This window comes from Sceloporus occidentalis, unplaced genomic scaffold, assembly GCF_023333645.1.
Source record: "Sceloporus occidentalis isolate IW3139 unplaced genomic scaffold, rSceOcc1.0.p SCAF_2, whole genome shotgun sequence".
Taxonomy (NCBI): domain Eukaryota; kingdom Metazoa; phylum Chordata; class Lepidosauria; order Squamata; family Phrynosomatidae; genus Sceloporus; species Sceloporus occidentalis.
In genome coordinates, this window is record NW_028316982.1 from 29245831 (window position 1) to 29265000 (window position 19170).

Consider the following 19170-nt stretch of genomic DNA (forward strand, 5'->3'; position numbering starts at 1 on the left):
GTTGAGAAACTAAATAAAAATGTACAGCAGAGTGGGAATCATGCAGCATTTCATATGTTGTTGGAATTGCAATTCCCTCCATTCCTCATAATTGGGTACATTGACATATACAGTCAAAAAATATCTGGAAAACTGCTTGATTCCTTTGGTTGTTTGGGCATAGTGTAAACTCTAGAAATTTCAACTGGATCATATTTGGCATCAGGATAGGCTTGCCATATCCCGCCTGGGGGCGGGACTTTCCCGGTTTGGGGCGGGGCCGCACGGTCACGGCCCGGTTTGGCCCCGCCCCCGGGATTGCCCCTGCTCCCGGGCGAGATATAGCAAGCTGAGGGAGGCTTTCCCTTGCCGCTTGGGCCCAGGCTTGCAGGGAAAGCCTCCCTGAAGGGGAGGAGTCCCTCTCTGCCTGGGCTCCGCCAAGGGCGGGGCCCAGGCCCAGAGGGAAAGCCTCCCTGAAGGGGATGAGTCCCTCTCCGCTTGGGCTCCGCCCCTGACGAGGGCGGGGCCCAGGCCCGCAGGGAAAGCCTCCCTAAAAGGGAGGAGGCCTTCTCCGCTTGGGCTCCGCCCCCGCCGAGGGCGGGGCCCAGGCCCAGAGGGAAAGCCTTGGAGGCTCCTATTCAAATGTAGGACACAAAAAAAAAAAAAAAAAATTCCTACATTTGAACATTTTGTCCTACATTTGTCCCGGTTTGGAGGTCCTGATGAATGGCAACCCTACATCAGGATGATTTGCCCACTGAGTTGGGATGATGGAAACTGCAGCCCAACCAGAACACTTAAAGGCTGCTCAGGCAAGCAAGCCTGTTCTAAAGAGTATCTCTTCATAGGTAGCTTTCAGCAAAACTCTAGCACTACTGATTCAGATTGAGCTTAGGGATGGTTCCTCTGCATTAAAAAAATTCCTTCAGAGATCTTGTGCCAAGTGTTAAAAGGCCTATGATGTAAGGCAACATTTGAACATACCACATCCATCAAGGCCTTGTCAGAGCATCTGCCGAGCGACATACATGTGCTGGGTTTCCTCTCACCTACTAGGTCTAGTTTCTCCACAAAAGACCGGACAAAGCTGTTTACAGAAATTACCTTCCTTTGTTTGAACAGCAATAAAGTGGACAGTTCAGCTATAGCACAAATTACTTCAAGACCACCACAAGAGGTTGCCTTCTGTAGTCTTAGAGATCTATAAATAAGGACCAACACATTGTAAAGACCACCTGTCACTTCCTCAGCCTACCCCTGCAGTGAATAAGAGTTGTTCTTATCCCTCTGGAATATGTTGTTGTTGACATCAAGAGTATTTCTAAGAAGATATTTGCTTGAGGCAGGAAAGGGAACATTGGGAACCAACCCTCACCTTGCCCAAACCCAAACCCAAACCAGTAATACATTAAATCCATGTTCTGATTAGCATTAAATGTCATTCTGTTTCTTATCAAAACACTTAACTGGAAGGCAAATGTACACAAGAGTCTCAGGTCATGCCTCTCAAAAGGCCATCTGCAGGTTCTGTTGGCCGAGGATAAGCCCAAGAGATTTTTCTGCCTGATACTTAGCATAAATGCCATCCTCCACATATGTGCGAAGTCAAGGAACACACAAATAATTGGGCTTAAAGAGAGAGACAAAATCCACACTGCTATGCTGCCTGTCTGTTCCTCCCACGGGTGCAGAAGATCTGGGATCCTTATATCCAAAAACTGAGGTAGGATCAGAAATAAGCATTTGTTATAATGTAAAGAGTCAGCGTAGACTAGTTGTTTGAGTGTTGGACTAAGGAAACCAGGGTTTGAATCCCAGCTCAGCCATGGAAACCCACTGGGTGGCCTTGGGCAAGTCACATTTCATGCTGGAAGTGTCAAAAACCTGATGCAAACTATATCCACTTATGGTGGAGATCTAAAGCAGCAGAAAAGTATTGAGGACAGATACACTCGGCAATGACACAGATTCTCCAAATTATTATACCTTTCGACCCGCTCCTTTTCCTTTTGAACATGCCCTCCATAATGATTAAAGAAATGGAAAAGAGAATAAACACATAATATTATACATGATCACACCTGCTAGAATTATCTATGCTAAACTGTGGAAAAAACCTGTGATACCAACAGAAGATGAATGGCTTAATAAACTATATGAAGCAGTGGAAATGGATATATTAACAGTACATATGAGAGAAAACATGACTGAAAAAGCTAAGGTAATCGAAAAAGACTGGCTCTGTGTCAAAACTTACAGAGAGAAAAAACTTCAGTGCGGTTAAAGATATCTTTTAAGAATAAGTGATAACTTGTATTCTGTGTTGTAATCTGTTTCCTTCTAGCTATACATTATCTGATGGGAAATTGTTTACTTGGGGATAACCCCTCAAATCGTATCATCTATGTATTTATATATACATCAGTGTAAATCAACCCCCTCTTCTCTTAAGGAACATAATTAGAACTTCATAGAATTTGCTTTGTTTCTTCTTTCCTTCTTTTTTTTTTCTGTTGAATATACCAGATAGGAAACTAGATATGCGAGAATTTAAGAAGATTAAACCCCATATATAAAGCTTAGAAAAAAGAGAAGTTTGTTCGTTTTATTAGTGTTTTAATGTATGTCTATGTGCTTATGTACATTTTGTCATATGTGTTTTCTTACAAATGTCTAATAAAATTTTAAAAAACAACTGCACTTCTAAATGAGAATATGTAAGCAGAACATTATTTCTAAGAAGAGTCAGCCAGTTTGAATTTTGTGTTGTCTGAGCACAGTGGCCCCTCTTTATGAGCAAGCTGTGAGCATTCAATACACTGGTTGCCTTCCAGCTCCCAATACCTTCCAGCTCCCAATATATCATGAATAACTCACTCAGATAAAGAAAGCAGTCAGAACTTAAGAAGTTAACTTTAGCTTGTAAAGCCCCATCCAACAGACTAAGCAGACTACTTCCTTCCCAAGCTCTGCCACAGTCTCAAAGATCAGCCAAGAACACCCACTTGGCTACATCTGTGCCCTGACAGGAATTTGGCACAAAGTAGAGTCAGTCACTGTGACTTTCCTTTGAGCATGGAATTTTGATCTGCTAGAAATGAACTCAACCTCAAGATAATTTAGAGCCAACTTGGGCTGGTAAGATCTATAAACTTTTTTTAAATCTTAGTCAGTTTTAGCTGCTCAGTATTTTTACTACCCCCAGAATATACCTCTCAGATAACATGGAGACAAGAACCTGCCCTGTAGTTTAGAAACGGTTGTATTACAATTCCCACTCTGATGGGGGTTCTTGTTAGTTGTACGCCAACAAAGATAAGTTTACCAAGCTCTGACCTGCCCATGATGAGGTCTGGTAATTTCTCTCACACACCCCATCATGAACCCTACAGCATGGAATTTGCAAGCAACTGTAGAGCTAATGTAAGGCACTACAAGTGTGTGAATCATGTTCCCAAATGAAATCTCAACTAAGCCATAAATCTTTTTGACTCTTGGCCTCACTACTGTCCTCACTTCAACATTATCATTCTATCTCACAGTTGGCAACTTTATAAAGACTGAGGATGCACTGGCAGTACTGTGAACACTCAAAGCAATACATTAAAATACAATATTAATTTATACTCAAAAGGACCCGATGAAGTATAATATCAAGTATTATGCCACTCACTGTTTGTTAAAAATAGAAGTATGGTTTCCAGCCAAAATAAAAAATTATCATAGAAACAATTTGCATCTTTTGGGTGATCAGGGAGGGCAATGTGTTCAGAAACAAACGAGTTGTAACTGCCAGGGTGTGGAGGCTTGATGCCACGCAGACATAAAAAGCTGTATTTTTATAGTATGTGGTAAAGCTGGTTAGTCATTTATGTCTGTTAAAAGTGATGATAGTTGACAGTTTCATTTCCAGCAAACACTGTCCATCCAACTCTGAAACCACCTGTCTATGGCAGGTGTAAAGCCAAGTATGGAAGAGAGACACTCCTCACTCAGTATTATGAGTGTATCCACATTACAGTTACAGCAGTTTGATACCATTTTAGCTGCTAGGGCTCGGTGTTATAGTACCTTAGGATTTATAGTTTGGCAAGGTACTTAAGATTCTCTGCTGGAGAGCTCTTGTGCTAAATTCCTTTGAACTATAGCTCTACAGCTCTCTAGGAAAGAATTCTAAATACTTCAAAAAGCTACAAATCTCAGCAGGGTGCAGAATGGAACCATAGCAGTTGTCATTTCAAACTATCATAACTGTGTAATAGATATGCTCCACGTGTATCTTAACGTCAGCTGTCTCTGCAGACAAGTATTCCTGATAAACATATTGCGATATGAGTGGGGATGTGAAGATTATATGCATTAACTTTCTAGGGGAAAAAGTCAAAGTCATGATTAACCTGAGATAGGACAGATTGCAAGAATCAGTCCACCAGCACATGAATATTCTGTATGCACAACATTAACTATCATCTACTGGCCACTCCTGATCTGAGAGAGAAGGACAATGTGCCCCATCATTTATATTCTGAAAAGTAATCCCATTTCAGGGACTGTACATTGATTGAGTCATCAGCACTGGTCAAGAGGTGTCTGGCCAGTTAACAGTCTGCAGTTTGGAGGACACACACACATACACACAAATGCACACACTCAGAGTGAGGTTTTGCTTAATCACTCTTGGGAGCCAGGTTGACAAAGTCCTTTGTCTCCCCCCCCTACTTTGCCTAACACTTTTGTGTCCTAGCAACAGTAACTGTGTATATGTCCAATACAAGGAAAGTTTTCACCTAGTATAATTTCTAGCTGTGAGCCTTCATATGATATAGGCCTGTTACAGACAGGCCAAAATAAAGCTGCTTCGAATCACTTTGCAGGTATGGTATTTCAATGATGCATGAGTCCTAAGAGTCCAAAAGCCACACCAAAGCTGCACTCCAGTCCTTAGGTCTATAACGTGGCTTTGGTGCGGATTTTGGACTCTTAGGACGCATGCATCATTGAAATACCATACCTCCAAAGTGACTTGAAGCAGCTTTATTTTGGCCTGTCTGTAACAGGCCATAGAATCAGAAAAAGAGAATTAGGGTGGGGTGTTAAAAGTTACTTCTGACTTCCAGGATACAGGCAAGTGTCAGACCTAGTAATCGGCTGCATGAACTAAAAAGCAGAATTTAATGCCAATGTACCTGTTAAGATTATGTGGCAAGTATTTATTTAATTAAATAATCCACCACCACCAAGAGTCTGCCAGTGGAAAACCAGCTCTGAAAAGGGAATGGACAACTGTAGCATTCCTCAACCTTTTTTAAAAAAATTTAATCACAATAAACTGTGCTGAGTTTTGCAAAAAAGCTATCAATGCATTTTGTTTTTGAAAAAGACTGATTCTACAGAACTCATACATTTTCCCCAAACTAACCAGTCAAATAACTGACTTAAATCAGTAATGTGCACCTACAATGTGTTTGGGGGCAGATTTTTGGCCCAGCATCTGCCTGTGGCCACAAACTGAGTCCCAACATAGCTTTAAAATTGTAAAAATAAAAATTGGAAGTGACTGAATGCCCACTTGCAATTTTGATTCTGGAGGTTTGAGGGGCTAGGGAAAGCCTCCCCTCCAACTGAAGTAGAATCACGGAATCGTAGAGTTGGAAGAGACCACAAGGGCCATCCAGTCCCAGGAGAAGGAAAAAGTAGGCCCAGGAGAAGGAAAAAAGGGGAGTTGGCAAAAACTATTTCCAGCACGGTAGGGATATTGGAAAGCTCCCTGTGGGGGCCACATACAGCCTGCAATTTGTTTACCTATGTCTTAAGTAGGAAGACAAGAGCCTGTCTTTGTTATCATTCCCTCCAATGGCCATACTGGCTGGGAGATTCTCTGAGTCTAAAAAAGCAACTTCTTCAAGCTCAGCCCTAGCTACTTCAGGTAATCTGTGGAGACAGTATTAAAAACCCCATCATCCACCCTTTTGCTGACCCACACACCTCACTTTTCCATGCAATAAGGAAAGATTCACACTGAAAAGACAGGGAACTCCTTCCTCATTTTGCTTAGCCCTTAGAATAACAGCCATGAGTAAGAAGTACAGTAAAATCACACTAAGATTTCTTGGAATAACTATTTCCAAAGACTGAAACCAGATTGCCAGACTACCTACAGCTTGTCTTCCTGTTAGAACTGCATGGTTTTTATTTTTACAAAGAGTACACAAGGAACAGACTGACCTAGACCTGAAGCCAGGTGACAGCTGCTTCCCCAATCTTAACTGCTGAATAGTAACAAAAATAAATAGGAGACTGCTGACAATTATGCCCCAGCTCTCAAATACCCTTCTTACAGATCTTTCACTTTCCCTAAATCTGTGCAGATAAAAGCCAATCATTTCATATGCAAATCCACCATATTAAAGAAAGGAGGGGAACCAAGAATTTGCTCCAACACTAAACTTCAGCAGTATTTTCCATTTTTCTTGCTTAGTTATTGGCCTCTGAAAAGTCCCTCTTCCCTTACATACCCACAAAGCCATACACAGCTGAGTGGATTCCGAGAAACACTCCAAGAGATAAAAGGCTCAAGTCAAATGCATTAGTTTTAATGCATCACAGATTATGTTGATCACTGCAACAGTTGAAAAGATCATCAATAACTTTTGTAGGAGAAAACTCCAAAGTTCAGGAGTGTGGAGGGAGCAGAAGAGCCAGAAGAGCACTTGCCATAGAAGCCTGATCATGCCATGCATCAGACGCATATAAAAAGACCCAATAGGCACAAGAATGTCTTTCCAACCAAACACCTGCAACTAAAACAGCAAAGTCATTGCCACAACAGGAGTGGTTTTTCACACATTGCCAAAAATGTAATTGCTATATTCAGTTTTGAAAAGCTGATTAGTATGAAACCTTTGAACTTCCTGTTGCAATTCAATGGGGGATGGGTGGGCTTGCACATGGAGTCGACTGAGGTTTAAAAATCCAATTCAGCATTCAAGTTAATATTGGTGGCCTAATGTACTCCCTCCCCGCCAGCGCGGTGTAATGGTTCGGGCATTGGGCTATGATATAAGGGTTCGATTCCCCACTCAACCATGGAAGCCCACTGGGTGACCTTGGGCAAATCACACACTCTCAGCCACAGAAAACTCTGAAACAGGATTGCCATAAGTTGGATATGATGAAGGCACACCACCACCACCACCACAACGTAACCCCTATAGTGATACATAAAAATACAAATACTGCACTGCAGGAACAGAACTGAGCCAATTAAATCTTGATTTACCAGGGTTTTCTACAGAGCTTTAAAAAGTTGCTCTTTTCAGTCTACAACCCCAAAATCGTAACTGCTGCAAGATTGTAGGAGCTGTAGACAACATAAACGTAATTTGTCCAAGGTCAGTTGTTGAACCAGTATGGTGCAGTAGTTTGAGTGCTGCACTAGGACTCTCACACACTGGGGTTTGAATCCCTGCTCAGTCATGCAAACGCAATGGATGACCCTGGGCCAGTCACACTTTCTCAGTGACAATGGCAATTCTCCTCTATAAATCTTGCCAAGAAAACTCTATGATAGTGTTGCCATAAATCGGGATCAACCTGAAGGCATATAACAACAACAATCCTTTAATTGCATAGAAATAATCTGTTTTCTCATCTAAGAAAAATCCATTCTGCTATACATCTATACGTGGCTCCATGAGGACTGAGATGTATTGAAGTCAGTTACTGATCTTGAATTAACTCAAATAATCTCACCACGTATTCTCCAACTTCATCGGGTAATAGCATAGCATTTGAAGAACAAGATTAACTTGATCTTTTCTTCAAATGGTTCTTAACATGTATGTAACACTTGATGTTTTGAACACCAATGACTATGCACACTATGCCAGTTTTACTTAGAACCAGACTACACTGTATTCAAAATGGGCAGGTAAGCGTGCACAAGATTGCAGCCCGAAGGCCCTACGCCTTACCTAGCCTTGACAAAGATGCAAAAGAATGTCAAAATGAATTATGTTATTTGGTTGGCAGCCAAACTGCAACCACTCAAGGCATCTGTGGTGCAATGAATTAAATAGGCTAGTAGAAGGTACCTTAAAACACAGGAATGTCTTTCATCACCACAGGGAAATGAGCAAGAGATGAGCAAGACAGCATGGATATCAATAGACACACACAGGTCTAATCCAGGGTGACCAGATGTCCTAACCACAAAGGAGGACAAGGCACTGCAAAATGCCGGATATTTAAAAAAATATAAGACATTGACAAAACAAAGCCTGTAAATACTAAAATAAATGTAAATTAATGCTTAGTCATGCTCCAAACGGAGGGCATTTTGAAATTCTTCCTGCACAGAAGGTTTAAATGTAGGACTTGTCCTGGAAAAGAACATGTCTAGTCAACTTTGGTCTATTCAGCACTGCAGAAATAATGCAGTTTGACACTGCTTTAACTACCATGGCTCAATGCTATTTGAGTTGTGTGAGCTTTCTCTGTTACCACAACAAAGTACAAATCCCAGAATTCCATAGCACTGAGCCATGGCAGTTAAAGTGGTGTCAGTTCAGATTAGGTCACAATGGTTCCTGGTTTTAAGAGGCTGACCTCTTCAGTACTATCACTTCTGCCCGCTCACTTGCTCTTTCCTTTTGGCTGAAACCTGCACAATTGCACAAACAACGATGTGGCCATGCCATGTTTCTCTATAGTCTCCAAAACTTCTTCCTCCAACATGGTTTGAGTGCTGGACTATGACTCTGGACACCAGGGTTCGATTGCCAGCTTGGCCAAGGAAGCCCATTGGTTGACCCTGGGCAGGTCACACGCTCTCAGAAATGACTTGAAGGGACACAACAACAACAGTGGAGGTAAAAAACCTGTAAAAGAAATCCTGGATGCTTCCAGCAATAGCAAAAGCCATTTTTAAATGCCCGCATCCCATAGCAACAAAATTGTTGGTCAAAAATGGAAACCAGAATTTCTTGTTGGCTTCTTAAAATATAATTCAGAATGCTAGCTTTTGGCTGGCTTTCAGCCAATTTTCAGGAGAGTGAGTGCTGTGACCAGCCAGAGGAAGGGTTGCTTCCCCCGCCTCCAATCCTACAACATGTGTAGGAAAACCTCCTGCTCTCTCATCAGCTTTTCTAACCAAAAGAGGGAAGCCACTTTGTGAGTGATCTCCATATTCTACCCTCTGCACCACAAGGTCTTCCACAGACTGAAAGAGTAGAGCATATCCTTCCCTCCTGGAAGAAAATCCTTTTGTGTGCTACTGCCCAAACTGAGCTGTGTTCTTCTGCCAGTAGTGATAGCAGCACTATTTCTATGGTAGTGGTAACTGCAAAATCAGCCAAGGAAGGAGTCACATGCCACATGTGTGTTGCCCACTCCTAGCCTACAGAGAGAGTGAAAGTGGTGGATTATAACCCATCCGCTCAGCCTTGTGACTGTTTGCATGCCTAAACACAGCAGCTGTATAAGTAGGAACAGCAGAACTAGGAGGAACAGCAGGGATGCACACAACCATAAATGCACAAATCGTTCTAAAACGTGTGGGAGGAGGGGAAGAGGTACTGAATACTACAGACCAGTAAGACACATAGTTCTTTAAGCCCTGATTGAGTCAGCGGCCCAGAACCATGAACTTACTTGAAGCAATGGAACAATGAAGATATTATGGATACAGAGCGTAATGATGGGTCACTGTGCCATGTAAGCTGTATTCAAAACAAAGCAGAAACAAACAACCACCCCCTGCTGGTTACTACCCACGGCTGGCTTTGGCTTGTCCCTTCTTGGGATACTGAGAACTGCTGAAACAGACATTTCCTTGTTGGCGGCAAGCTTCACAGATAGGACTCTAAAGCTAGGCTGACCAGAAGAGATTAATAGCTTTAGCTGAATAGGAGTGGTAACCATGTGAACTAGGAAGCTCACAAAACAAGCTCAAGCAGCTCACCATATCTAGGTTCAAACACATGGCGATCTGCATCCAGTTGCCAGGATACACAGCATCATCTGGGCAGAAGAGGGAAACCAAGCTGCATTGATCAAAGCAGATATGGTAAGACAGGGAGGTGGAAATTGCATGGACCCCTCCAGATGATGTTGAATTGAAACTCCCAGTAGCCCTTGTGAGCACAGTGGTGAAGAACATAGGTCAACATCATCTTGGAGGACCATGTAATTCCCACCCCTGCCAGAAGATGTTCATGCTGGCCTCAAATGTTCAAGTTGGAAGCCATCATGGACCAGAATAAGCCATCTTTGTGGCTCAACAGGTACAAAATGGAATGGCCTAGTGTCCTGCAGTTTGTTCTGACTTCTAGAAAAGGCTATTCCAAAGACAACTGATTAGAAACTCAATAGATCAGCAAAGTTCAAAGTCTGCATGTGTTATGTACCTTAAGAACTACTTAGCTTGCCTTATCTTAACAGTGGCTTCTTAATAAAATAAATGAGGCCACATCTCTAAACGAATATCAACTAAATTTTAACTTCTTTATTTTCAGTTTAATGTCACATACCTGGATCTTGGTTCTATTTCCAGAATGAGAGATGGTTCAGTATAGTTACTGTGGTGTGGTGCTAAATTAGGAACAATGAGCCCTGCTTTCTAATCTCCAGACTACCATCAAATTCAATGGGTGACCTTGGATTATCCATACACTGTTAAACTCAACCTACACCACAGGGTATTTGCAACTAAGGATATGTATTTCCTCATCACAAGAAAACAACACTAAAAATAAATCCAATTATGTCTCAGCTACTTACTGACAGCTAGTGTGGTATAGTGTTGGATTATGTCTCTGAAGACCACGGTTCAATTCCTTACTGAGCCATGAAACCCGCTGGGTGACCCTGGGCAAGTCATACACTCTCAGCCTCAGGGGAAGGCAATGACAAACTTCATCTAAAGAAATCCTGCCAGGAAAACCCATAATAAGTTGGAAATGACTTGAAGGCACACAACAGCAAACTGTCTAGTCTAACTTTAAATTTACAGTGAAGTAACAGACAATAGTTCTAGTGGGACACGTAAAACCAGTCACAAAATTCAGGTTTTAAGATGAATGCTTTTATTACACAAAACCACAAAATGACATATACTAGATAAGATCAATAAATGTACTTACGCGTCAGTCACCTTATTCAATACAACTTCCCTTTCAGGATCAAACTGCCACACATAAAATTGCATTTAGTGATCACACCTTCCTCTTGTGTTGAAGTGTTTAGTTTCACAAGGGTAGCAAATATAACCTACCCTATGCTGCAGCACAGACATGTGCTGGAAAATCACAAATGGCTGCAGCCTCTCACATGTAGTTGTCATGCTTTTTCTTGCATGAAAGTATGTTATATGGAGGAAAATGCAACCTCTGGAGCAATACTCCAATTGCTTAACCATAAGATTCCAAAAAGCCAAATGATCGTAAAAGTGATGGTTAAGATGAATATTTTGAAAACTGTTACTTAAGAGAAAAAAGTACCTATTCTGATATAGATTGAAATTTCATATGGAATTTAAAAGGTTAGCCCTGGATATTTTCTTGCTGGAAAAAGATGTATTTACAGAACACCACAAAGGTTTTAAATCTACTACCACTATCCCTGTGAAGGCTTCAAATGGGAAAATTTCAAACTAGAGATGAAAATGCTAGATCTCTCAAGGATTAAACGAAATGCTATCTGGACCAATTATTTGGATTATTGCATTTAACCAAAGACTAACAGCAGAATTTATATACAAGAGGAAGATATAAATTGAACAGAGCAAGCCTGATCTCTCCCTGAAAGCCAAAATGATCAAATGGAGGCTATCATACCTTGGCCACATCATGAGAAGGCACGACTCATTAGAAAAGACAATAATGCTAGGCAAGGTAGAGGAAGACCACACACAAGATGTATAGAATTCATGGACCTACATCTAAGCAGAGCAGTGGAGGAATGGGGAGCTAGGAGATTTCTCATCCCCAGGGCACCCATGAGTCAGGGTCAACTTGAGGGCATCTACAACAACAACACAGTATTCACAGCAACAACAACACAGGATTAAAAATGGGAGATACTTCCAGGATATTCTGTCTTTGCTCAAAAGATGGATATCATTGAACAAAAGGTCTCCTGTGACTTGAAGAGTGACAAAGGTTTTTTCTCTCCTCCATGAGATAATCAGCTCCTCTAACAGAAATATCTGCATTATCATTCATCCTTCCTTTAATGACCACTATTTAGGCAATTTTTGCTGCCTGAAGTATCTTCATTTCTATTCCTTTTAGCACTTTCGATTACAATGCCCCCCATCCACAGAAGTTTACTTAGTCTTTGGAATAGAAAGAGTTTTTAATCACCATAAATGGGTGAATCTGCTTATCTCTATTATTCATGCAAGCTTTCAAAGACTATCTATTAAATAAGGGCTAATCAAAGTGATGCTCCCTAGATTGATGATGTCCTTAAACTATTGATTTCCAGTTCTTGGTGAGCACCCAGGAAGAAAAGAAACAATTGTAAGGGTTACAAATATGGTACCAATTCTTGGCATACTAGGGGAAAAATACCGTACTAGTCTCCCAAATCAAATAATTTGAAATGCCCTGTGTTAAATGGAGACAGCATGTTAATCGTGTAGTCATTTGAATGTTGGGGTAGGGTTTTGCTAGACTACAGTTCAAGTTACTGCTCAGCCATGGAAGCCCACTTTGGATAAGTCACACTCTTTCAGCCTTACAGGAAAGGCAAAGGCAAATTTCCTTTGACTAAATCTTGCCAAGAAAACCATCCAATAGGATCACTGAAAATTACCGTCAACTTGAAGGCACATAACTGTATTTATTAAGGTAAGAGTTAACTTGAAAACACATAACTGTGTTAAGATAATCATTACTGTCTGCACCTTTTTAGCTTTCTGCTTCCTTATATCCTACTCCTAATCAAACAGGTGTATAAACTACTTGGCTACTGACATAACAATCCAGATTTCTGATTGGAGTGGGTTGCAACAAACAATTTATGCAAAATAACACTGATCAGTCCAGGGGCAGGAATCATATGGACCTTCAGATTTTGTTGAATTTCAGCTCCCAGCAACCCTAACCAGATTGCAAATGAATGCTGGATGGTGCAATTCAACAACATTTGGAGAGCCACATAATTCCCATCTGTGTTCAATTTAAGGTGCTCCAAGACTCTGCTGTTTTTTGCTGCACAGACTTTCTGCTTCCTCCCTGAACAAGATGTGGGTTAGCAGTTTAGAGTTTGAAAACCAGAGACTGTTCTACTTATTATTTACAAGGTGCATATTGACAAGACTCCTCAGATCCAAGCCATCCCTAATAGATATTCATCCAACAGCTCCTTAATTCCAGGAATATGTACACCATTAACATACCCAGGCAACTGTTCACCCTCCCAGCTGTTCCTGCTATTAAATATGCCTCCTTGCCTTTCCACCCCAACTTTAAGCTCTTTAACTGAAGTTAAGAATTCCACTGTTCTTCCTTTATTAGCTCAAGTACTACAGGTCTCCCTTTGCTACCTTAGCAAAGGGGCAGAATCCAGAATACCTGTACTGAGTGGTATCCACATGAACAAGGTAGGATTTAAAAACAAGGTAGAACTGCAGCTCCCTAAGCCCATTTTGAGTTTCTCAGTATGTAGAGACCTTTGAGATTAACTGAAAGAAGTTGAAAGCATGAGCTTTTGTAGACTACTTCCTCAGATGCATTTAGTGGAGTGAAAACCAGGGACAGATATATATATATGCCATTGGTATGTGAGAATGTCAATTCAAAATCTTTTTGTTTCTCAGGTTCCTCTACCAGCTCCCCTACCATTATTATTATTTTTAGGAAAAATGCCCAACACCCTAATATTATGCTCTGTTGTGGTGTGACTGCCCTTTGTGTAACAAGGAGGTAAACCAGTTTCTAGTTTCCTTTCTGGTTAGAAAAGACCACCTTGGGATTTTTGACATTTAAAAACTTTTAACAAGGTAGAGGCTACAGTCTTCCAAAGTTCCTTTTAGGGAACAATGCAGCCTCCCAATTCCTGGTATTTGCCCATTCCTGCAACTAAGCATATCCTTTGATTCTTTGGTTGTCACAAACGATACCTGGGCATAAATTTGAGTCATATAGGGTGACAGTTTCATATAGCAAGGTGTCCTGGACTTAGGCAGAATGTCTATAGAATCCACATTTGCTCCCTCTCCTAGAATTTGCTGCAGTTAAGCCCTTTACGCTATCAAGCATAAAAGTAAGTTTAAGTTTAGAAGTATGGCAAAACACTGTAACTGAAGGCACAGAGGTCAAATCCAGCCAAGAGCCTAGACATTAATCTTCAAGAGGGAGTACACAAATGTAATAATAGAAATCCATGGCAATGTCATCATGACAGGAAGGAAGCAGGAGACAAAGGATGCATTTGCAAAGACAAAGTTCAAACTTATTAAATACTTGCTTAGCTTCAAGCTCTTGGCATCCTTTCCTGACGTGGCTTGAAAGAAACTTTCCAGGCTTCTTTCAGCTGTGCATGATACAGACAACTGCTACACTGACTTTTTCTTCCAATCTCTGCAACAACTGACATGACTAGGAAGAATGCTTATATTCCATTTCCAAAATGCAACCATGCTGTTCTTGTGTCTTCATATCGTTTCTGACTTATGGAGACCCTAAGATGAACACCTACCTTGGAGTTTTCTGGAGCTGGGAGTGTGTGACTCATCCAAGGTCACCCAGTGGGTTTCTATAGTTAACTGAAGAACTAAAACCCTTATCTCGAGAGACATAACCCACAGCTCAAACCAACAAAGTAACATATGGGCTTCTAGGTTAAAAATGTGCATGGATGACTTTATCCCAATTCTTGTCAATCATCTCATGATATAGACAACTGGGTACTGAAGAGCAGGGAGCAGAATCTCCTTTATACTGACTTCCAACACCTGGAAGCTGAACCTTTTTAAATACTGGTAAATAACATCACCTGACACTATCATTCTGCATTAGTCAGTGTCTAGTATGGAACTCTCATTCTGTTTACAGCTCCTTTATTCATACTGCAAAGTTGCCTTTCTACAATCCAGGTCTTTTAACAAAGCACACCAACACCTTTTAATAACTACCATATTATAATGCCTCTACTGATCTCTTCTTCTGCTTCCACACTTAAAACTCCAATTATTAGAGGACAAGAGTAGGAGAAGACTATTTCATTCATGTCCTGCTTGTGGGCTTTCCAGAGGCATCCAGTGGGAGACAACATATGCCCTATGCAATGGCTGCACCAAAATGTTGAATTCATTTACTAGAGTCCACCACCACCTGCATTTTACCATTCAGTGATGATGTGTGGCATTTGTGTTCTATGTGATTTGTCTATTTTCATTAAGCTTTGTAATTTTCTTTTCTTTTATTGCTTTTAAATGTCAATAATCACCTTGAGTCTTGTGTGAAACACTAAAGGAACAAGATACAAGTTTCTGTATACCGTAAATAGATTTACAATATGCAGGGAACAGGAGATTGAATTGCTTGTCTAGATGGACAAGAGAAAAAAATCGAGCCAGGATATGCATCTGAAACAGCACTTCACAGGTTCAGTAAGATGTTTTCATTTCCCTTCTCAAACCCACTTATATTTAACTCTGTCAGAAGTACAGCAATGTGCTCATGACTCACCGGTATCTTACTTTGACCTTGTCATTGTCTGGATTGCAGTAGACTCTTTCCAGATGCTCCTGTGAGTCAGTGGTCACACTCTGCCACGCTTGGGATGCAGTCCTCCTGATTTGCCAGTGATATGGCAGAACTGTGTGATGTTTGGGACAATCGCTACCATATACACAAATACCTTGCAGAAAATCCACGCAGATGTCAATCCCGTCTTTCTGGTGGGTGTGATATTGCAGCTGGTTCAAGAGTTCAAAGATCAAGTCAAGTGATGCCTCCTCACTTTTGTTCTGGAAAAGCCCAGCTCCAAACTTATCACTTGGGTTTGTGTTACACTGGGCTAGGCAGCTGTTGTTGTCCCGGATCAGTGCAGGAGAGTAACCTTCAAGTATCTTGCCAGGGCATGAAAGAAAGGCAGCAGCAGCACTGTTGGAGGCAGCGTGCAAGGAGAGGTCCTGGAATGGCTCATGAGCAGGAGAGGTAACAGAGGGGAAGCCCTGCTCATCAGTTTGGGCCTCCTGCTCAGGATGTCCATCTGAGATTTGTCCCTGAACACCTGTGGCTCCAGGCACCAACACCGGAACACTGTTATCTGGCTGTGGGCACGGAGCTGTAATCCCCAAGTTCTTTTTCACAACAGATTCACACAAATTACTATGCCCACTGTTCTGTCCCCTGGGCACAAAGATTCCATCCAAGGTACCAGTGCCAAGCAAGCTGGTGAAGATTGGCCGCAAGGCCCGCAGGGTTTCAGTATCTAACCTTTTCTGCCCTTGCTGCTTCTTCTTAAAACAAGGCTTGATTGGTGGTATCTTCTCAGGAATCCTCATCGGCGGAGGGAAGACCTCTGAAGCAGTAGAATGCTGCATTTCCTGGCAGTGGGCCTGCTGAACTACACAGGCAGGTTCCAGCTCAGTTTCCATCCCTGTTCAGATTCCTTCTTTGGCCTCCCACCCCCACCCTCTTCTGAGTCACTCTGCAAGTTCCCAGCACGTTGCAAGAGCCAGACCTAGGGCAAAGAAAGAAGGGGGAGTGGGGGTGAGGCAATTAATATCACTCTTACTTGTCCAGTTGCTGACACAAATGAAGATCACGCGTCCCAACAGAAGATTCCCAGAAGTCAACCAATTTCTCACTAGCACCCATTTGATTTTACTTTCCAGTTAGCCATCAGACACAAAGTAAAACTCAACTTTTCACTCCTTCATATAAATATACCCACCCTCCTCCTTTATTTCACCTCCCCACACCAGAGCAGGGACCGAATGTCTCAGATATACTCATTTATTTACATAGGACTGAGTGTTCATTCTCTCCATAAAGACAAATGTTGTGCGTTATCTTTTACCACTCCCACAGATACCCAAGATAACAGAATACATACTTGTCCCATGCCAATGTGCAATTTCCAAAAGACCTCTCCACACACACTCTTTTTAGAAAGTCACATTCAAGGAGGTCGCTGTGTTAGTTTATTCTAGTATTTAAAAAACCCCATTCATCTGATGAAATGGACTACATCCCCAAAAGAACAGTTTCAAAGGTACTACTGGATTTTTAAATGTTCTTTTACACACTGACTCTCCCTCCAAGGTGTTCTCTGAGCCCAGAAGTTACCAAATTGAGCCATTAATTCAGAGCAGATGACTAAGAGCATGTGGGAATGTGAAACTGTTGGAAAAGACTCTTCCCTGATGGACGGAGTGCTCAGAGACTGTGTTTCAGTCACTCACACCACACACCACTTGTGGCTTTCAAAATTGTCTCGTCACTCCCTCTTCCAAGGCCTTTCAGTAGTTTCACATTCCCACATGCTGCCAGTCATTGGGTCTGAATCACAGGCCAAGCGCTCATAGCCACTTCTGACTTAAAAATGACACAGCAGAAGAGATGCTCAGCCTGCTTCGCCTGCCATCTACAGGCCCAATGGAGCTTTTGCAGCCCTGAGGAGAAGGAAAAATTGCCATGGGTGAGAGAAATAAAAAGGAACCCAGAAAGTACAGTTGGCAATGAATTATACAGAAGCCATCTGGGAAATAGTCTCCTGGCAGACCAAGACTTGGTCTGCATCCGCACTGCAAAAGTAATCTGGTTTGGCACCACTTTAACTGCCATTGCTCAATGCTATGGAATTCTGGGAATTGTAGTTTGTTGTGGCACCAGTCGAACCAGATTATTTCTGCAGTGTTTCTGGTGTTTCCATGTGAAGTCAAAGGCAAACCTAGCTTCAAGAACATTCATGCAGCAAGAACTCCAAAACTGGGGAAGTGAGGGGCAGGGAGAAGAAATAGCCAAATAGTTTTATCACTCCTGTGCTTTATAAATCACTTGGCAGTCCCAGAAAAGAAGGCATTACATGCAAGCAAGCAGGTATGAATGGGGCCTTCTGACTGACCTGTACATCCTCCAGACAACCTTGCAAGGAAAAGAAAGCCTCCACTTTGCTTAAAAACAGAAACACACACACAAAACTACATATAGCAGGAAATTGCAAGACAGAACAGAACTCTTCCTGCCTTTCTTCTGCAAAGAATTTCTTTTACCCATGCTTTATGCTTCTCTGCCCAAAGCTCAGCTTTATTCCTTGACATTCTGCCAGCAGAACAGCAAGGGTTTCTCCCTCCCCCCCCCCCCCAGTCACAAGGAGTTTAGATCCCACTAAATAAATAATAAACTGAAATGAGGTACAAGAACTACAATGAAGTTTTGTCCTAGAGCAAGGCGTCTCAGCCTGAAGGGCAGCCCATGAAACTGCCTTCTGGTGCAAATCCTATGGCAGCCTATCCCGGGTGCGAGGATGGCTCCTGGCTCCCCCAGAAACAAGGAGCACCTCTGGTGCCCCAACAAACTAGTTTCCCAGAATTCCATAGCATTGAGCCATGGCAGTTAAAGTGGTGTCAAACCAGAGAATTTCTGCAGTGCAGATGCAGCCTGAGGGTCACTGCAAGGATAAAAGATCCCATATACTCTGCACAAAAACACAACTCCTAGATTGATATACAGACTGAAAAGAGAGGTAACAAACAGGTTAGCCAGCTCTCTTTTGCTCCAAGTGAAGATTTAAAATATAAAAAACCCTTCTTCTGTCAGTTGCCATGAGGAACAGCTGCCTTAAATCCCAGCTGAGGGGGTGGTGAGGGTAGAGATAAATAAAGACAATAACAATAATAATTCTAATTAATCCAGATTAGCAGGTGTGAGAACAGGAGGGCTGAGGTTCCTGATTATATCTGCGTGAGAGCCATCCAAAGGTAGATAATGCTGTTTAACCTACAGGAAATGCTGTGCAATTTGGTTCCCTTGAGCTCCTCCATGTCGTCCCCCCTGGAAAGGTCTCAAAACCCCACCGAAGCCTTGCAGGCTTTAGGCAGGTGAGTGGATGCTGGGATCTCCAGCCTCCCAAGGGGCTTTGCTTCCAAGGAAACCTATGGGGCTCTAAAGCTGCCACTCCTAGATGCATTTATTTGTCCTTCCTGGACGTGGGGTCCCAGCACCCATCTTTCTT

General features: G+C 42.0%; 1 protein-coding gene across 1 annotated transcript in view; it reads right to left on the minus strand.

Annotated features, from left to right (window-relative positions):
• TIPARP (TCDD inducible poly(ADP-ribose) polymerase) overlaps positions 1-19170 on the minus strand; it is a 34800-nt gene that overhangs the window by 13376 nt on the left and 2254 nt on the right. Inside the window, exon 2 of the mRNA XM_089508984.1 lies at positions 15675-16674. Coding sequence (XP_089365110.1) covers positions 15675-16588 — 914 coding nt within the window. The 5' untranslated portion in view covers positions 16589-16674. The remainder of the gene's footprint in view (positions 1-15674; positions 16675-19170) is intronic.